Source organism: Cheilinus undulatus, linkage group 9 (genome assembly GCF_018320785.1).
Source record: "Cheilinus undulatus linkage group 9, ASM1832078v1, whole genome shotgun sequence".
Taxonomy (NCBI): Eukaryota; Metazoa; Chordata; class Actinopteri; order Labriformes; family Labridae; genus Cheilinus; species Cheilinus undulatus.
In genome coordinates, this window is record NC_054873.1 from 49,366,472 (window position 1) to 49,381,378 (window position 14,907).

At 39.5% G+C, this 14,907-nt stretch overlaps 1 protein-coding gene across 1 annotated transcript in view; it reads left to right on the forward strand.

Annotated features, from left to right (window-relative positions):
- Positions 1–14,907, forward strand: part of LOC121515368 (cat eye syndrome critical region protein 2 homolog) — a 91,377-nt gene that overhangs the window by 36,143 nt on the left and 40,327 nt on the right. The window contains exon 2 of the mRNA XM_041796086.1: positions 8,526–8,620. Within this exon, the coding sequence (XP_041652020.1) occupies positions 8,526–8,620 (95 nt within the window). The remainder of the gene's footprint in view (positions 1–8,525; positions 8,621–14,907) is intronic.

Sequence of the window (14,907 nt, forward strand, 5' to 3'; positions counted from 1 at the left end):
AAATGAGCTCTGTTTGTGCTGCTATTTGCTGCTGGAATCCTTTTGTTTGTATTCATCTTTTTTTTTTTTTTTTAACTTTTGGCAGGTCCAACAGACAGCTGAAGTCTTTTTTTGTGTTCATCCTATTTACTTAAACTTAAGTGTGTTCTAGAGACTGAAGTAAGGCTGTTGGAGTGAATTTCGGGGTTTGAATATAATTCGAATATTAAAAACTTGATGAAATTCGAATGAGACTGTAGATAAATATTGACAGCCCTAGACTGAAATATGTTTCTGTGTTCATCCTTAAACTGTGTTTCAAGGACTGAAGTGTTAGGTCTAAACTACATCTATATTAATCTATATACATTTTTATATATTGGTATTGATATCAGCTAAATTTAATTTGTAAAAATCCCCATATTGCATAAACCCCAATATTGCGCATCCCTAGTCAAACTAAGAAATACAGAAAAGGTTTAGGTTCTTATGTGGGTCTTTTTTAATGGATTTCTTGCAGGCCAGTTCAAAAAGACCAAGGGCTACAGTTGGCCCACAGGCCATAGTTTGGACACCCGTTATATATTAACTGATACTCAGAGTAATAGGAAAATGTTCCTGACATTAGTAGAAATTAATTAATTAAACACTGTTAGAGTTTGGTCCATATTGTCGTATCACACTGGGGTCTGATGTTTATAGAGCTAATGTAAATGAACAGACGCTCTTTTCTCTCTAACGGTGTAATCATAACATCAGTACTATTGGAGTTCAACGATAATTAAAAAAAAAATATCTCCAAGTCGCGTCTTTACCCTGACAATAAACACAACGTTTATGCAGTGTGGGGCTGTACTGACCTTCTCCTCCGTCCTCCTGTCTCTCTCTCTCTCTCTCCCTCATCTCTCCCTCATACACTGCTGTCTGTCTGTCCATGTTATATCGGACCTGTATGCTAAATTCAGACGCATATTAGCTTGCTAACCAAACAATAGCAGCTACGATATTAGTGGAGAAAAAAAATGCATCGTTTTAAACATTAATCTTTAATCAGAAGTCAGCGCAGACTGGGAGCTCTGCCCTCTAACTGACAGCCAACACTGCGACCGTCAGTGCGTAATTGGAAAGTATGAGGCTAACGGAGAAGTAAGCTAGTAGGCTACACGTTTTAACATCGTCTTGCCTATGTGTCTTAAAGTAAAACTTGGGATTATAGCAGTGCTCCTCTTCAACATAATGACACCTGTACTGCGTCTGCACTGAGCCTGCCCCGTCTGTAAGAGCTACAGCAGGCCACTCTCTCATCATTGTGGAGTGTGGCCGCTCGCTCCAGACGCACAGGAATGCACGTCACAAGAGGGAAAACATTACGCTTGAGTCTAAAATGTACCAGAAATGAAAAATAAATGGACTTGGCATGAATTTCAAATCTCAGATCAAAGTGGAGTGAAGTTTTTGGGGCATCAAGTCATACCTAAAGTCTTATCTGCGCGTCCGGCATGCACACACCTCTCTCACTTTGTTATAGCACCTGTGCGATGAGGAGTGAGAATCTTTTAGCATGGACCAATTTTCTTGTAGCATTTGCGACATATATGTCACACTGTACAGCCCTGCAGTTTATCAACAGTTAAATAACTTTTGAACCATAAATCGCTGCCTCTTACTTGTTTTTCGTCTTGAAGCTAGCCGTTGTGCCTTTCCATTGATGCTGTTGAAGCCTTTGAATCCCTTGCTGCAGCATTTTCAGCAAGCCTGGAACTCGTGTGACTTTTGGGGACTTTAATGATTAAATCTACACCAACAGTTAGCAGATAGCTAACGTCTTTTCATCCATTTTAATTGAATTATGAACCTTATTACCGCTAGTCCCAGTGCTAACTCAAATGCTATCCACCATGTCGTTTCCCCCTTGTAAGGGTCTGTCAGCCGGCTGCAGGCTCTTCGTAATCACGCCATGCTGCCTAAATAGAACACGTTAAAACTCAATAATCAGCAGGAAAACAACTTTAGGGTCACAGAGATGCTGTACACTAAGATTCTATTGTTGAGCCATGTTGTGAGTCAAATATAGGTCTAAAATAATTTGCTAGTCCAGAAAGTTCACACCGATATCGGATCAATATTCAGTTGCCTGATACTCAACACCTTGGTATTGGAAAAGTATCAAGAAGGATAAAATCCCTACTTAACATATCTGCATATAAGTTACTCCAGCATTACAGTACAGAAAAATGTACCTGGGAGAGCTTTAGATTTAGGTGACAGACAGCAACTTAAGGTGTGCCATAAAGTGTTTGAAATTCAAGGAAACAGAGACTTAAATAAAGGATTAATAGGAGTATAATGCGTTAAGTAAAAGAGTAAGCCAAGTAAAACTGTAATGGGATTGGACAGATGCCGTTAATGCTAACTCCAGCTGTTGGCCTCACTGATAATACTACATGATATGTAAAAAATAACAAGGTTAGCATTGAAGTATGAGACATTTAGACAGTTGTATGTGGTTCTGAAGGGAAAAGGGTCCCATAGGACATTTCCAGCTGCAGTGTCCCTCACCGCCCTTCATAAAGCAGAGTGATGGTGTGTTAGCAGCAGGCCAAGGAGGGATTGGCCGGCTGGATGGATGGCTAAAGAAAGGGCACGCACACCACATTAATTCCCCTTCCTTCTGCCATCTGAGATGCCATGTGGCACTTCAAAGGTGGAGCAGGGCGGTGTTAATCCAGGGGCTGAAACGAGGCCCTCCACTTTGCTGCGTCGCACTCAACTCGGCTCTCTCCCCGGCCCTGGCCCCCAGCTTTTTCCAAGTGTGATCAAAGTGCAGCCCGTCTCTGATGGATGGGCCCTCTCCGGCTCAGAGGCGGCCTGACAGGGGACCAGGAAGTGGAAGAGTGCATGACACAGGATCTCTCACACTCACAGAAGCACACTATCTCTCTATCCTTCAGTAATCAGAGCTGGTGGCTGTGTTGACATGCTTCTGCTGCTGTAGACTTCACACTGCATGGACTGAAGTGAGCCATGGTACATGTGCTCACTGGAGGAGCCCTTCGGACGTTTAGTCGCTTTGTTGTCAAAACTCTGCCTGCCTGTCTTCGGCTTGTTCTTCACTGGCAGTGTTTGTTTTTTTTTTAGTTTTTGTAGGATTGCTATCAAAGTGATTGCTTTTTGATAGTACATATGTTTTAGAACTGTTCACTCTCTGTAAATTAAACATTTGTTGGTATCTTTCGCTGATAAAATCTTGAGTCATTTTTAACCATAAGTGTCTGAGCCAGAGCTGCACTACAGTCTCCAATGCACAAATGCGTGGGTGTATGTAGTTGTTCAATTAAGACAGAGCTCTGTGTGCCTGAGTTTGTCTGCAATATTTTTTTATTAGAAACAAGAAGTTACCCATTTTGGGGAGTAAAAAAACCCAATTAAGAGCATACAGTTTTAATTCCCATCTTAATAACATGAAAGCAAAATTAGAAGTCATAGTCCCCCTCTATATGCCAGTTTCTTGTTTTTATTTTCCTCAAAAGCTGGCAAACTCCTGCAATGTAGTCTAAGACTGGCCTGACACTAGACGATCAACGTATTAGCTACATTTTTTTCAGCCTTTTAAACTGCACAGAATGAAAGGGATGGTGAAAAAACTCACTGGCTTGTAGGGCTGAGCAGTTAATCGAAAATGTGCCCGTACTTTGCATTATCAACATGTCTTCAGTGGTGACCTGACATCAGAGCTCGCTTGCCAGCCTCTTATACCAACAGCCCATACATCATTTCTTTGGCTCTCTTACTACAGTACACGCTTGGTGCAGTGGAGCTGCTGGTGATAAGAGTGAATGGGGTGAATTAGCAACGAGGCTAAGAGGCTACCAGTGCATCTTTAACAGCTTTTCTCTCTTGTGTTGTCATAAACGTGCTTTTAAAGGACACACTGATGCACTATTTAGAAAATAAATCTTGCTGGGGACTGGTTGGATTGAAATTACCACTGAATTTGAGATGACGGTTTAGCAGGATGTGTTGTTGGATGAGCTGGTTCTAGCAGCTGGCTCCCTCTGTCAGCCATGGGATGTTTGAGATTCTGTCTCTTTGTTGTCTTATATAAAAAAGTCAAAATTGTACCGAATGAATAACTGATTTGAGTCAAATGGTCTAGATTTTTAAAACACTGCGATACCATTACATTGAGCAAGGTTGGACAGACATAAATACAGTCATGCTTTTTGTTTACTAGCAGATTAAAGCAACTCTCACATAGACATAACCAGTCCAGTCTGGATGGAGGCACCCCAGACCACCTCTGAACTATCAGATATCTGAACTGTTTTCAAAATGCATTGACTTATGTCCACACAAGGCATTAAGGATTACCATTACATATCCATGGATATAAATCCCTGTTAATGCATTGTATGAACAGGTTATTAGAGGCATTTATTCACACTAGTTTGCTTGTGTAAACACTCAGATGTCCTGGACAGCTCTAAGAACCATCCCCTGGACTGAGAGAACTGCTGCCTTCCTCTGGATGTAAACAATGGTGTGTTTAGTCTTTTCAAACGGACAAGGGCCTGTTTTTACCTTTACATTATTGCTAAATGTGATCGGACTTGTTCATGGTATAAGAGAAAGAACGTATTGGCAAGCAGGAAAAAATATGAAGCTGATTTATTGCCATATTCAGATAATGTGATATAAATGTCATCTCCTCTGGACTTTGAGTTGTGGTAAATTTCCTGAATATTTCCTACACATCAAACATTAGCACAACCTGACTTCATGTGTGAATTTCATTTGGGGGCTTGCAGGAGAAAGTCAGAGTGAAATTTTCGCCATTTGCATTCACACATTCAGTTCCCCTTGAAGGTTCAGGGAAATTTTCAGGAGATTTGTGCATGTGTAAAGACACCATTAGTTTTATAATGATGTGTAGGCTACTTAATTGTTCTTCAGAACGACCTCATTAAAATTAATGACCTGTTCCTCCTTTAAGTCATGGGACATGAATGATTTTTATTTCCTGTCATCAAACTCGCTCTCCTGGTGTCTGAGTCAGAAGCAGGAATACGCTGTCTTGACTTATCCCTCGTTCTATTTTCTTTTCTAACCTCAAGCAGAAACATTCAACTCATCCTGTTTTTCAACTTCTTTCTCAACCTCTTGTGTGTTTCTCCCCTCCTCCTCTCCTGTTTTTCATCGCGCTGACTCGCCGGCTCCTGGTTTCCGTCGTTCTCTGTGGCCGAGAGGCGTGTACGCTGACCTTTGTTGACCTCTGAGCTCAACCTGGTTCCTCCAGGGAGAGAGAGAGGCATGCTGGGAAGACATGAGCGAGTGTACAACAATTAAACATGCCTCCTTGTCTTTGATATAATTTTGGACTCTCTTGAGCCTGCTGTGTTTGTTTCTCAAATGTTTACGAGAATGACGGAGTGAAATGTTCTGGATCTGGTGTAGGTATTTTGGTGCAGGTGCCACAGGTTTATCTGTTGGTCGGTGTACTTAGCTTTGAAGTGAACTGAGACGTCCTATGGGTGGCAGTATAACCTGATAAAAGGAGCACAGAGGTCAGTCTTATTCAGTCAACACAGCAGAACAAAAACCTCTGAAGGAGCAATACAACAAGTATCCTGCAGGAAGGGCTACTAAGTTATACAATGTGATGATTCAGTGATTACATGTGTGTATTTATGGGAATTGAGTAACACAATTATTAGAAGGCTGAACCAAAAGCCTGTTTGACAGGAAAAACAGAGAAAATAGTCCAATCATTAAAAGGCATAAGTCTCAGAACATTAACTCAGCTGTATCACACAACTAATGCAATTATTTAATGTTGATGGGAAGAAGAATTTCACCTCCAATCAACTGTTTAAAATCAAGTTTCACACCAAATCTAAATCTCCTTTTTACAGAAGACATCAGTTCATTATGGCAAGAATCACGATTGTTGGATTGAAAATGATATCCTGATTATTAAACACTATTGTGCATTGATTTACAGCATTTTTATTACACTCATTGATTGAGCTTAATACACTAAATTAGCCCTGTAGTCTATCAAAGAAAAACTGAAATTGCACCCACACACAGACCAGCTTTTATTTAATCAGGCATAGGTGTCAAACTCAAGGCCCGGGGTCCAAATCCAGCCCTCAAGATGATCTCATATTTCTGTCATAACTGGCCCATCAGTCTTAGGTCTGCAGATTTCCTCAAGTATAAAAATGTGAACTTATCCTTGATGATTTAAGATGTCCTTGTTATTTCATAAAATCTGAAAAAGTAAGGAGTAAAATTTAGATAAGAAGTCAGGAATGTAGGAAAAGAAATTAATTTATGTTTTAATTTCATAGTTTGAGCGTGTCAACTCATAATTTTGACTTCTCATAATATTTTGAGCTTTAAGATTCAATTATTTTGTATTTTACCTCATATTTTCAGCTCCAAACTTTGACTTCATAATCCCATAGTTTGACCTTTTAGACTCAATTTAAAATTTTAAATCATATTTTAACTTTTAATTTCATGATTACAAATTTTATTTCATATTTTTTAACTATTAAATTTACTTTTCTCAGATTGTGAGCCTTTAAACTTATCTTTTCAACTTTTTAAATGGTAAAATCATTTATCATCAGTTTTTTTTTTTTTTTTTTAATAATTTATTACCAGTATAACAAGCTTGACAGTTTATGGTTAAAAAGGTGACCCTGTTAGGCCCTCAGGTTAGACCTGAATCCAGAGTCTGGCCCCTGCTGTGATTGAGTTTGACACCCCTGTGCTATAGTGAGGTGAAAAATGTCTGCTTGTCGAGACATAACCACCAGAAGACATCGTCTTTTCTATCTTCTGCTCTCCGTCTACCTGTCACAGACACTAACGCTGGCATGTAAACATTGAGACGATAAAGGGCCTTATTTTTTGTATTTGCTGACCGGTGAATTAACAGAGACTCACAGCGCTACTTCAATACAAACACCATGCATCTTCATGATGATTTTGATATGTTGTTTACAAGTTCTTCACAACGTAACTGCTGTGAAAAAATCAGTATATAACTGCATCATTTTGTGTGCCTCCTTACATGGATTGCCCAGCACTGTATTGCTTTTTTCTGTCTCATGCTGCGTGTCTCTCAGTCAGCTAGGTGCCACAACCAACTGGCCGGCAGGATCTTTAGCAGATAAGAGAATATCGACCAACCAACTGACTTTTATATTTAGCCCTATGCTAAATATAAAAGATAAATGAATAAATGTAGCCAAACTAAATCACCCTCAGAGTTTTTTTCCAAAGGCTATGCCCTTTCCCAAGCGCTGTCTATGGAAGGTTTTCCAGATGGATGTGTGACACAAATCCATCTGGCGTGTCAGGTTACTAAGTGGCTGGTTTCTACATGGATTTCAACATCGGATTAATATTTTTAACTAAAGGACACAAAACAAAGTTTGGAAGATTTTACAATGGCTGCCTCAGTGGATTTGTAAAGTGACCTGCAGACAGGTTCATTGTTTTTTTTTTTGTTTGTTTGTTTGTTCAAGCTGATTGTCAAAGGTGATTCACAATGCTGATGAGTTTACTTCACATACACTTGCAGTTTAGTTAGATAATTACACTACACAGCACACCAAGTGCTTCTGTCAGCTGCAGACACCAGAGTATTAACCACAGGTGATTGTTGTGTAATTCCAATCCAGTGATGACTTGTTTTCAATAAAAATCTGCTAATAATGATCAGTTCCTCTTCAACTAGGGTTTCTCCAGCAGCATAAGTTTCTTGGATGTTTATGGGAGAGAGAGAGTGACAGAGGGACAGAGTTTGGATCTGTTGTTGTTTTGTTGTGAGAGCTTGGATCAGGAGGGTGAGGAGAGATCAGCTGCAGTCAGTCATGCTCTTTTCTAAAGAGCGACCGGTCGGCTTCAGTCTGAAGGGGCTGCTTTGCATCCTACAAAAAGGGGGCTTTAAGTGAAATGGACACTTGGCTGACGGAGCACTTTACATTTGCATTTCTGCCCTCTCAGCCTCCTGTTCGCTCTCTCTCCCCTCCTGTTCTATTGCAGAGCCTCTGGGTATCACTGGGGAGAGCGGTGCATGCTGGGAGTCCGTGTGGGGTGCTCTGTCTTGGTTGGTCAGCAGAGGAGAGGAGGGGGCCGGTGCTGCCTGCCGTCTCTCCTTGGTGCTTTCAGGTCTTTTAGAGTTTGCTCTGCCGGTTACTGCCGCTTCATAAAACCTCAATGGCTCAAACACAAAGCCAGGCAGGAGAGAGAGGGGTCACGGCTGAACTTGAACCTCGGCTTCAGCCAAACAACCACCGGCAAACCAAGGAGCCCAAATCAGAAAACTTGCAAATTCCAGCCATCCCTCCTGCTGTCTACCTCTGCTCACCTTAAACCAAAACACCCGCTCATTCTATTGCTGTGAAGCCGAGAATCACCGTGTTATATCTGTAAAAGTTTACCTTTATATCTATTTACCACTAATCTGTTATCTAAAAACAGTGCTTAACATGTGCATTGACCCTCCTCTTTCTTTGTTGCTTGTCCAGGAGCTGGAGAAAGCCCTATCAGAGCAGGACTTGGACTTCCTTGGCGATCTCATCACTTGTCTGTTGCAGGGATGCTACCAGCGAAATGACATCACGTAAGTCTAAGATTTATAAATCTATGCTTGCATGACAGTCTGTCCTAACAGCATGCAGGTGTCAGCTATTGTATTACACCCACTGTGTTGTATCAGGTTGAATCAGGCGCTTGCTTTCCACATTGCATTCGTTAAACTTCTCTTTGTGGTGAATTTGAACCACCACACCCCCGTCTCCACCTCTGTAAACAGCATGACATGAAGATCTTTAACCGAAGTGGGTGAAAACAGTGGTATGAAGGTGTGGTGCTCTGCTGACATTGGGAGTGTAAATCACGATACAATATGATATAGAACAGGGGCCAGATCCTGGATTCAGGTCTAACCTGAGGGCCTAACAGGGTCACCTTTATAACCGGAAACTGTCAACCTCATTTCACCAGAAATAAAATATGAAAAAACTGAGCACTGATTATAAGTGATTTTGAGATTTAAAAATTGTAAAAATAAGTTTAAAGGCTCACAATCTGAGAAAAGTAAATTTATTAGTTCAAAAGGTCAAAAATAATGTTGTTTTTTTTTTTTTTTTTAAGGCAAACGTATTCGAAAGAAAGTCAAAATCATGAGTTTAATATGTCAAAATATGATTCAAGATTTTAAATTGTGAGTCTAAAAGTTCAAACTACGGGATTATGAAGTCAAAGTTAGGAGTTGAAAATATAAATAATATAAATAAAACAGAAAATAATTGGTTAAAAAGGTCAAAATATGACTTTCTGAGTTGAAATGGTCAAAGTACGAAATAAAAAGTCACAATCTTAAGTTTGAGTCCTGATTGTGAGATATAAAATTGAAAATATGAAATTAAAAAAACAAATACTTTTCTTTTCCCACATTCCTGACTTCTTATCTAATTATTTTTACTCCTTACTTTTTCAGATTTTATGACTTAACAAGGATATCTTAATTCATCAAGGATAAGTTCACATTTTTAGACTCGAAGAAATCTGCAGACCTCAGACTGATGGGCCAGTTAGAACGGAATATAATCTTGCCGGCCAGATTTAACTGTTCCACGGGCCGGACCTAGGTCTTGAGTTTGACACCCCTGATATAGATTATTTAGCCAATTTTATGATTTTTTAATATCTCAAATCTGCCACAATATGATTTTGATTTGATTCAAGAGCATGGGATCCATATCTGATATAATATTTGACGATATCTGATGATCATTTCAACATAAACAGGTGTGTGGGAAGAATTTAAAAAACAAAATTGTAGCTTAAGAGACCATATTTTGACTTTCTATCAATCAGATTGGGTAATTGATCAACCACTCATTGTATCAGTGTGCACTGATGGATTGTTACATCCCTAAATTAGAGCAGGCTAAATAATGGCGATTGTTTTCCTCTGTGGTATTCATAAAGCTGTTTTTTCATAGCTCTGTGCCAAAATGTACTTTAAGAAATTATTACCCAGAAAATTTAAAAAAGAATTTAGAGGGATCCTGTCCTGTTATTGTGAACCGGCAAACTTTTCATCTATGGAAACAAACATGGCGGTCGAACTAGCTGAGAAAGAGGAAGTCTGTTTTGGTGGTTGTGTGTTTAAACACCTGAAATCATCATGAAAAGTAAGATCATGGTTTCAGTCCAAGCAGTGCCAATGTAAACAGGTGACCCTCCGCTGAATGTGACCATGGGTGTTTGTATTAGTTAATATCTATCTATGTGCTCTCTTAGGTTCAGGTCTCAACTCTTCACTGCTAGAAATATTTGAATATTTTCCTCCAAAGATCAGAAAATCGTGGAAACAGAATCAAACATTTTGGTTTACCTTGGTGTGGCTGCCTCAGTAGAACCAGTATGTCAAACTACCTGAGTTAGTCATAGCTCCCAGGAACCCTCATAGGAAGTGTGAGTCACAACAAATAAATCGCTGAAGAGTCAGAATTTACCCATCATATCCTGACTTGTGGTGAAATCATGCTCTACTCCCACGTTGCTACATGAAAACGGAATAAGCCACTGAAACGTTTCTTTCGATGAAGAGAGAAAATGAGGAAACATCAGAGGTTGATATTTAAATAAGCTGATATTTTAAGCTCCATGGGTCTTTCCCTCTTTACAAATCTAATCTTGTGTTCATCATGAGAGAATAGTAACAGATTCTTAAACCTAAGTACTGTACCAGGAAAAAATCAGACTATGTCAATACATGTTTGATTCCACAGCAACAAAATTAGAAGTCCTGGGCACCCAGCACGGGAAAAGTTGGAGTTTTTAAATCCCAAAAATATGCAGGTGAACTCTTACCTGGTAGCTAAACTGTCCATCTCCATTGCTATCTGTCTTTATCTTGCAGCAGCTTCTGATCAACACCTTTATTAGCATACTGTTTACAGCTTTTATAGTGTCTATTAGGACTAAAAGGTATGGGCTAAATGTTTCTGTTTTTGATTCCAAAAAACTGAAGACAAACACCATAATCTGCACACTAAACTGCACAAAACATTTGTAACATGCCTTTGGATTGTGGTTTCAGTCCCCTTTAATACCTGTGATTAAAACGATCAAATCTCCATTTCTTTAATGATCATTGGCATCAAAAAGTACAGAAACTTCTGATAATCTACCAGCCTTTTAACCAATAGAAAGAGAGAGTTCTGTCTACATTGCACATTTGGGAAATGGGTGGAAATTTTAAGGGGAAGTGAGCGGGAGTGTGATTGTTCCATGCACTTTTTCCGAATTTTGTGAACATAAAAGTTCAGTTAGAGAAAATATTCAGTGCCAGTATGCAAAAACAATAAAAGCAAAGATAAATGGAAGTAGTCAAGTGTTGAGGAGGGGCGATGATTTCATGGTCTTTCATCACCAACTTGTCAAAAGGGGAGATGGCTTTCATTGGGATGGTTATAACAATATGAGCCTTTTTGACAAGGATATAAGAAAACAGCATTATTGATTACTTTTTGGATACCATTGAAACAAAAAATATAAGTCCTAGACACCTAGTATTGGGTTGTTTCTGATTTTTATTGACCTAAAATTATAGGCAAACTCCTGCACATTCTCAAAAATGCACACTAGGTTGGCAACATACCAAAACATAAACATCAGTGATGTATTTGTTAGAAATGCGTGGTAATGGGGTAATACTGTTTCCGGGGGTATTAGAAATAACCACGGTATTGCTTTACTGTCATGTAGACAGTGTTGTGTAATGAGCGCATGTTTAAAATAATTGCCCTGAGAGAAAGTGTCCATTTCCACCTGCAGTGATGACAGAAGTCCTGCTAATGATGTCGCCAGGACATGTTAAATGGCTTTTTGAACAAACTGTTTGCCTGATGAAGGTCTAGTACCGAAACATTGTAAATAAATACATCCTTTTTTGCAAGTTGGACAGTGTGCGGGTGTTACCTTTGAACTGTTTGCTGGATACCCTGCCCTCCGACGCACCTGTCCAGAGAAATAGATGTGCGAAGTAACCTTTTGATTGTTAAATCAACAATTGAAAAAAATATATTGGTTATTATCGGTTATCGGCCATCAGGAGTAGGAAATCATTGGTTATCGGTATCGGTTCAGAAAAATATTTATCGTGCATCACTAGCTAACGCTATGGAGACAGATGGTATTTTGACTTTCCCTCATCAAACTCATCAAATACACAATCCAACAACTCCAAAGCGCTCTCATGGACAAGTTGTGACCTGCACATTCACCACGCTATGAAATAATCATGGAATGTTACGAGACGGAGATATTTTAAAGTTAAATGCAAAGCCAGAACTACCAAGTAACTACGGCACTGCCACAGGCACACACTGTGTCACTCCACCCAGTGGTTTACTGAGAGGTAGTTCCGAGTATTTGCTTCATGTGTCGTAATGTTACATAATTATACGTTATTATTTCATAGCGTGGTGAATGTGCAGGTCACAACTTGTCCACGAGAGCGTTTTGGAGTTGTTGGATTGTGTATTTTGATGAGTTTGATGAGGGAAAGCAAAAAATACCGTCTGTCTCCATAGAGTTGGCACAGCAGCTCTGAACTGGGCAGCCCACAGACAACTAAAGGTAACAAACCTGTTAGTAAGACTATAGGGATTATGGCAATGGACAAATTTGCCAAAATGTTAAAGTAACCTTTTAACGCACTCACCAAATTTGATAAGAATTTATTGGTCTTCACTTCCCAAACAGCAGCATTTTTGACCCAAACATGTACTAAATTTATCAAACTGTCAGCCCTTTTGTAGACTTCCATTCTGGCAGTGGTGTAAGGAGAAGGATTCTCTTCTACTGTAGCTATACCAGTTTGTAAACATCTGTGTAGCAAAGCTTTGGCTCAGACTTTACTGATTTTAGTGGTTTAAATGTGTCCCTGTTCTGTAAAAAGCCTGTTAAAGACTGTGAGAAGTGCGTCTTGGCAGCAGCATGGCTTGATTTTCATTTTAGTTTACATGTTAACCAGTTAGGGCTTTCACACTGCCAGGATGAGTGCCAAGTCATTTTTTTTCCATAAGCTGTGTGCATCTCTTGGCCAAAATAGACATGAAAATGATCAATATTTAGCCGTATTTACCTTGTTGTAGCAGGTATGTTTATCCACATCTATAGAATATGTTTGTATTGTGTTTCTTGATGACCCTGATGAAGGATGCAAGCCAAAATGCATGGGTCTGATAAACTTGTTCTCTAAAATTCAAGTATTGGTGAAGCTTTGTTTTCACACCAGTTATCGTCACAGGTAAGATAAACAAAGCACAGGTTCTCTTCTGGTTTCTACTGTTCAAAGTAAAAGCCTGATTTTGCAGAACCCCTCTTGTTCTGATCAAATCTTATTATTCTGTATTTTTCTCAGTTCATTTATGCTGTGCAATGAAAAAAAGTCATTTGTAGGGAGATTCATAGAAGTAAAACTTCCAAAACACACCAGTGCTGTCCCATGTGCATCCAAACAATTGCCTCCATTGCTATAGACAAATCCATGCTGCAGCACTCTGTGCCACTGCTGGCCAGCAGCAGCAGCTCGCTAGTTTTCCTGGTAGAACAGGAGTTTTGTCCATCTCGGCTGCTGGAGTAGCATCTCTGTTAGTGAGCACAGAGAAAGTGTTTTAGTGCCGTCTTATAATCAGGAGGCCTTGGCTGCTGGTTAAATACCGCTGCTCTTATTGTGTTTTCTCTTACTCATGAAGGTAGTTGAGGCGCTTCATATAATGCAATGTGATAATCTGGCGCCAGTGTGTTTTCGGCTCTATGAAGCATGACTGGACAGTGACAGCAGGGAGAAGCAGCCAACATGCAGCTTGCACACGCTTGATATGAAAGCCTGGACATTGCTAGCCAGAGCGGACACGCACAGCAGCTGCAAACTTACACCCAGTCTGAAACTGGCTTCAGGATCCAAAATGACAAAAACTTGCAGTTTAAATCAATACCTGTGTTTTTCTGTGGTTGTCAGGTGGTTCATGATTTGGGGAAAAAACAACTAATTGCGATCTCCCCCCCCCCCCCCAATATTGCAATTGCAATTTGATATGTGATTATTTTCTTAAGCTCCTCATCTTATGTACTTCAAAACAAACAAGCAATAAATCATTCTGCAGTATAACAAACACAATATTTGGTAGATTGAACAAAGGTTGAACAATTGTGAAAAAATATCAAATTGCAATCAATTTTACTGATATTGCAAATTTAATAAAGTACAATGTTTTCCAAATTATTCCAGAAAAACTGACACTTGAATGTTTGTAGGATGTGTAGAGCATAACATTTTGCCTCAAAAATGTTTTAACTGGTATTTTGACGCACGTTTCAGGTCAAATAAATATTGCACCCTCTGCAGTTTGAAAATTGCAGTAAGACATACTGTGATTACATCTAAATAGCCATTAATCGTCCAGCCCTAGCTGCTACTATTCTATGCTTTCTTTCCCCTCTGGCCTCTGCGTTGGTCATGTGACTGAAAACTTTGATTTGCAGGTATTCATTAGATTCCTTTGGAATTTTATACATCTGGACCATGCATATAAGGCCCAAAATGAGCCACTAGCCTTAAAAAACACCATCATTTTCCAAGCCTTGAATCTTGATAGTATAAATCAGTAAAATAGCAAAGACTGAATACTCTATCTGGTTTGGTAAAGCTGAAAAGCAGAAATATTGCAAAGCTTTGGACTTTCCCATACTTTATCATTAAAATAACTGGGATTGCTTTGAGGTATTATGAGTATTGAAGTACCTTAGAGAGCAGCACAGTGGTACCAGTGAAGCGATAAGCAGAGAGGCAGGAATGATCCAGTTTTTCTGCCCAGGCAGCCGGTAACA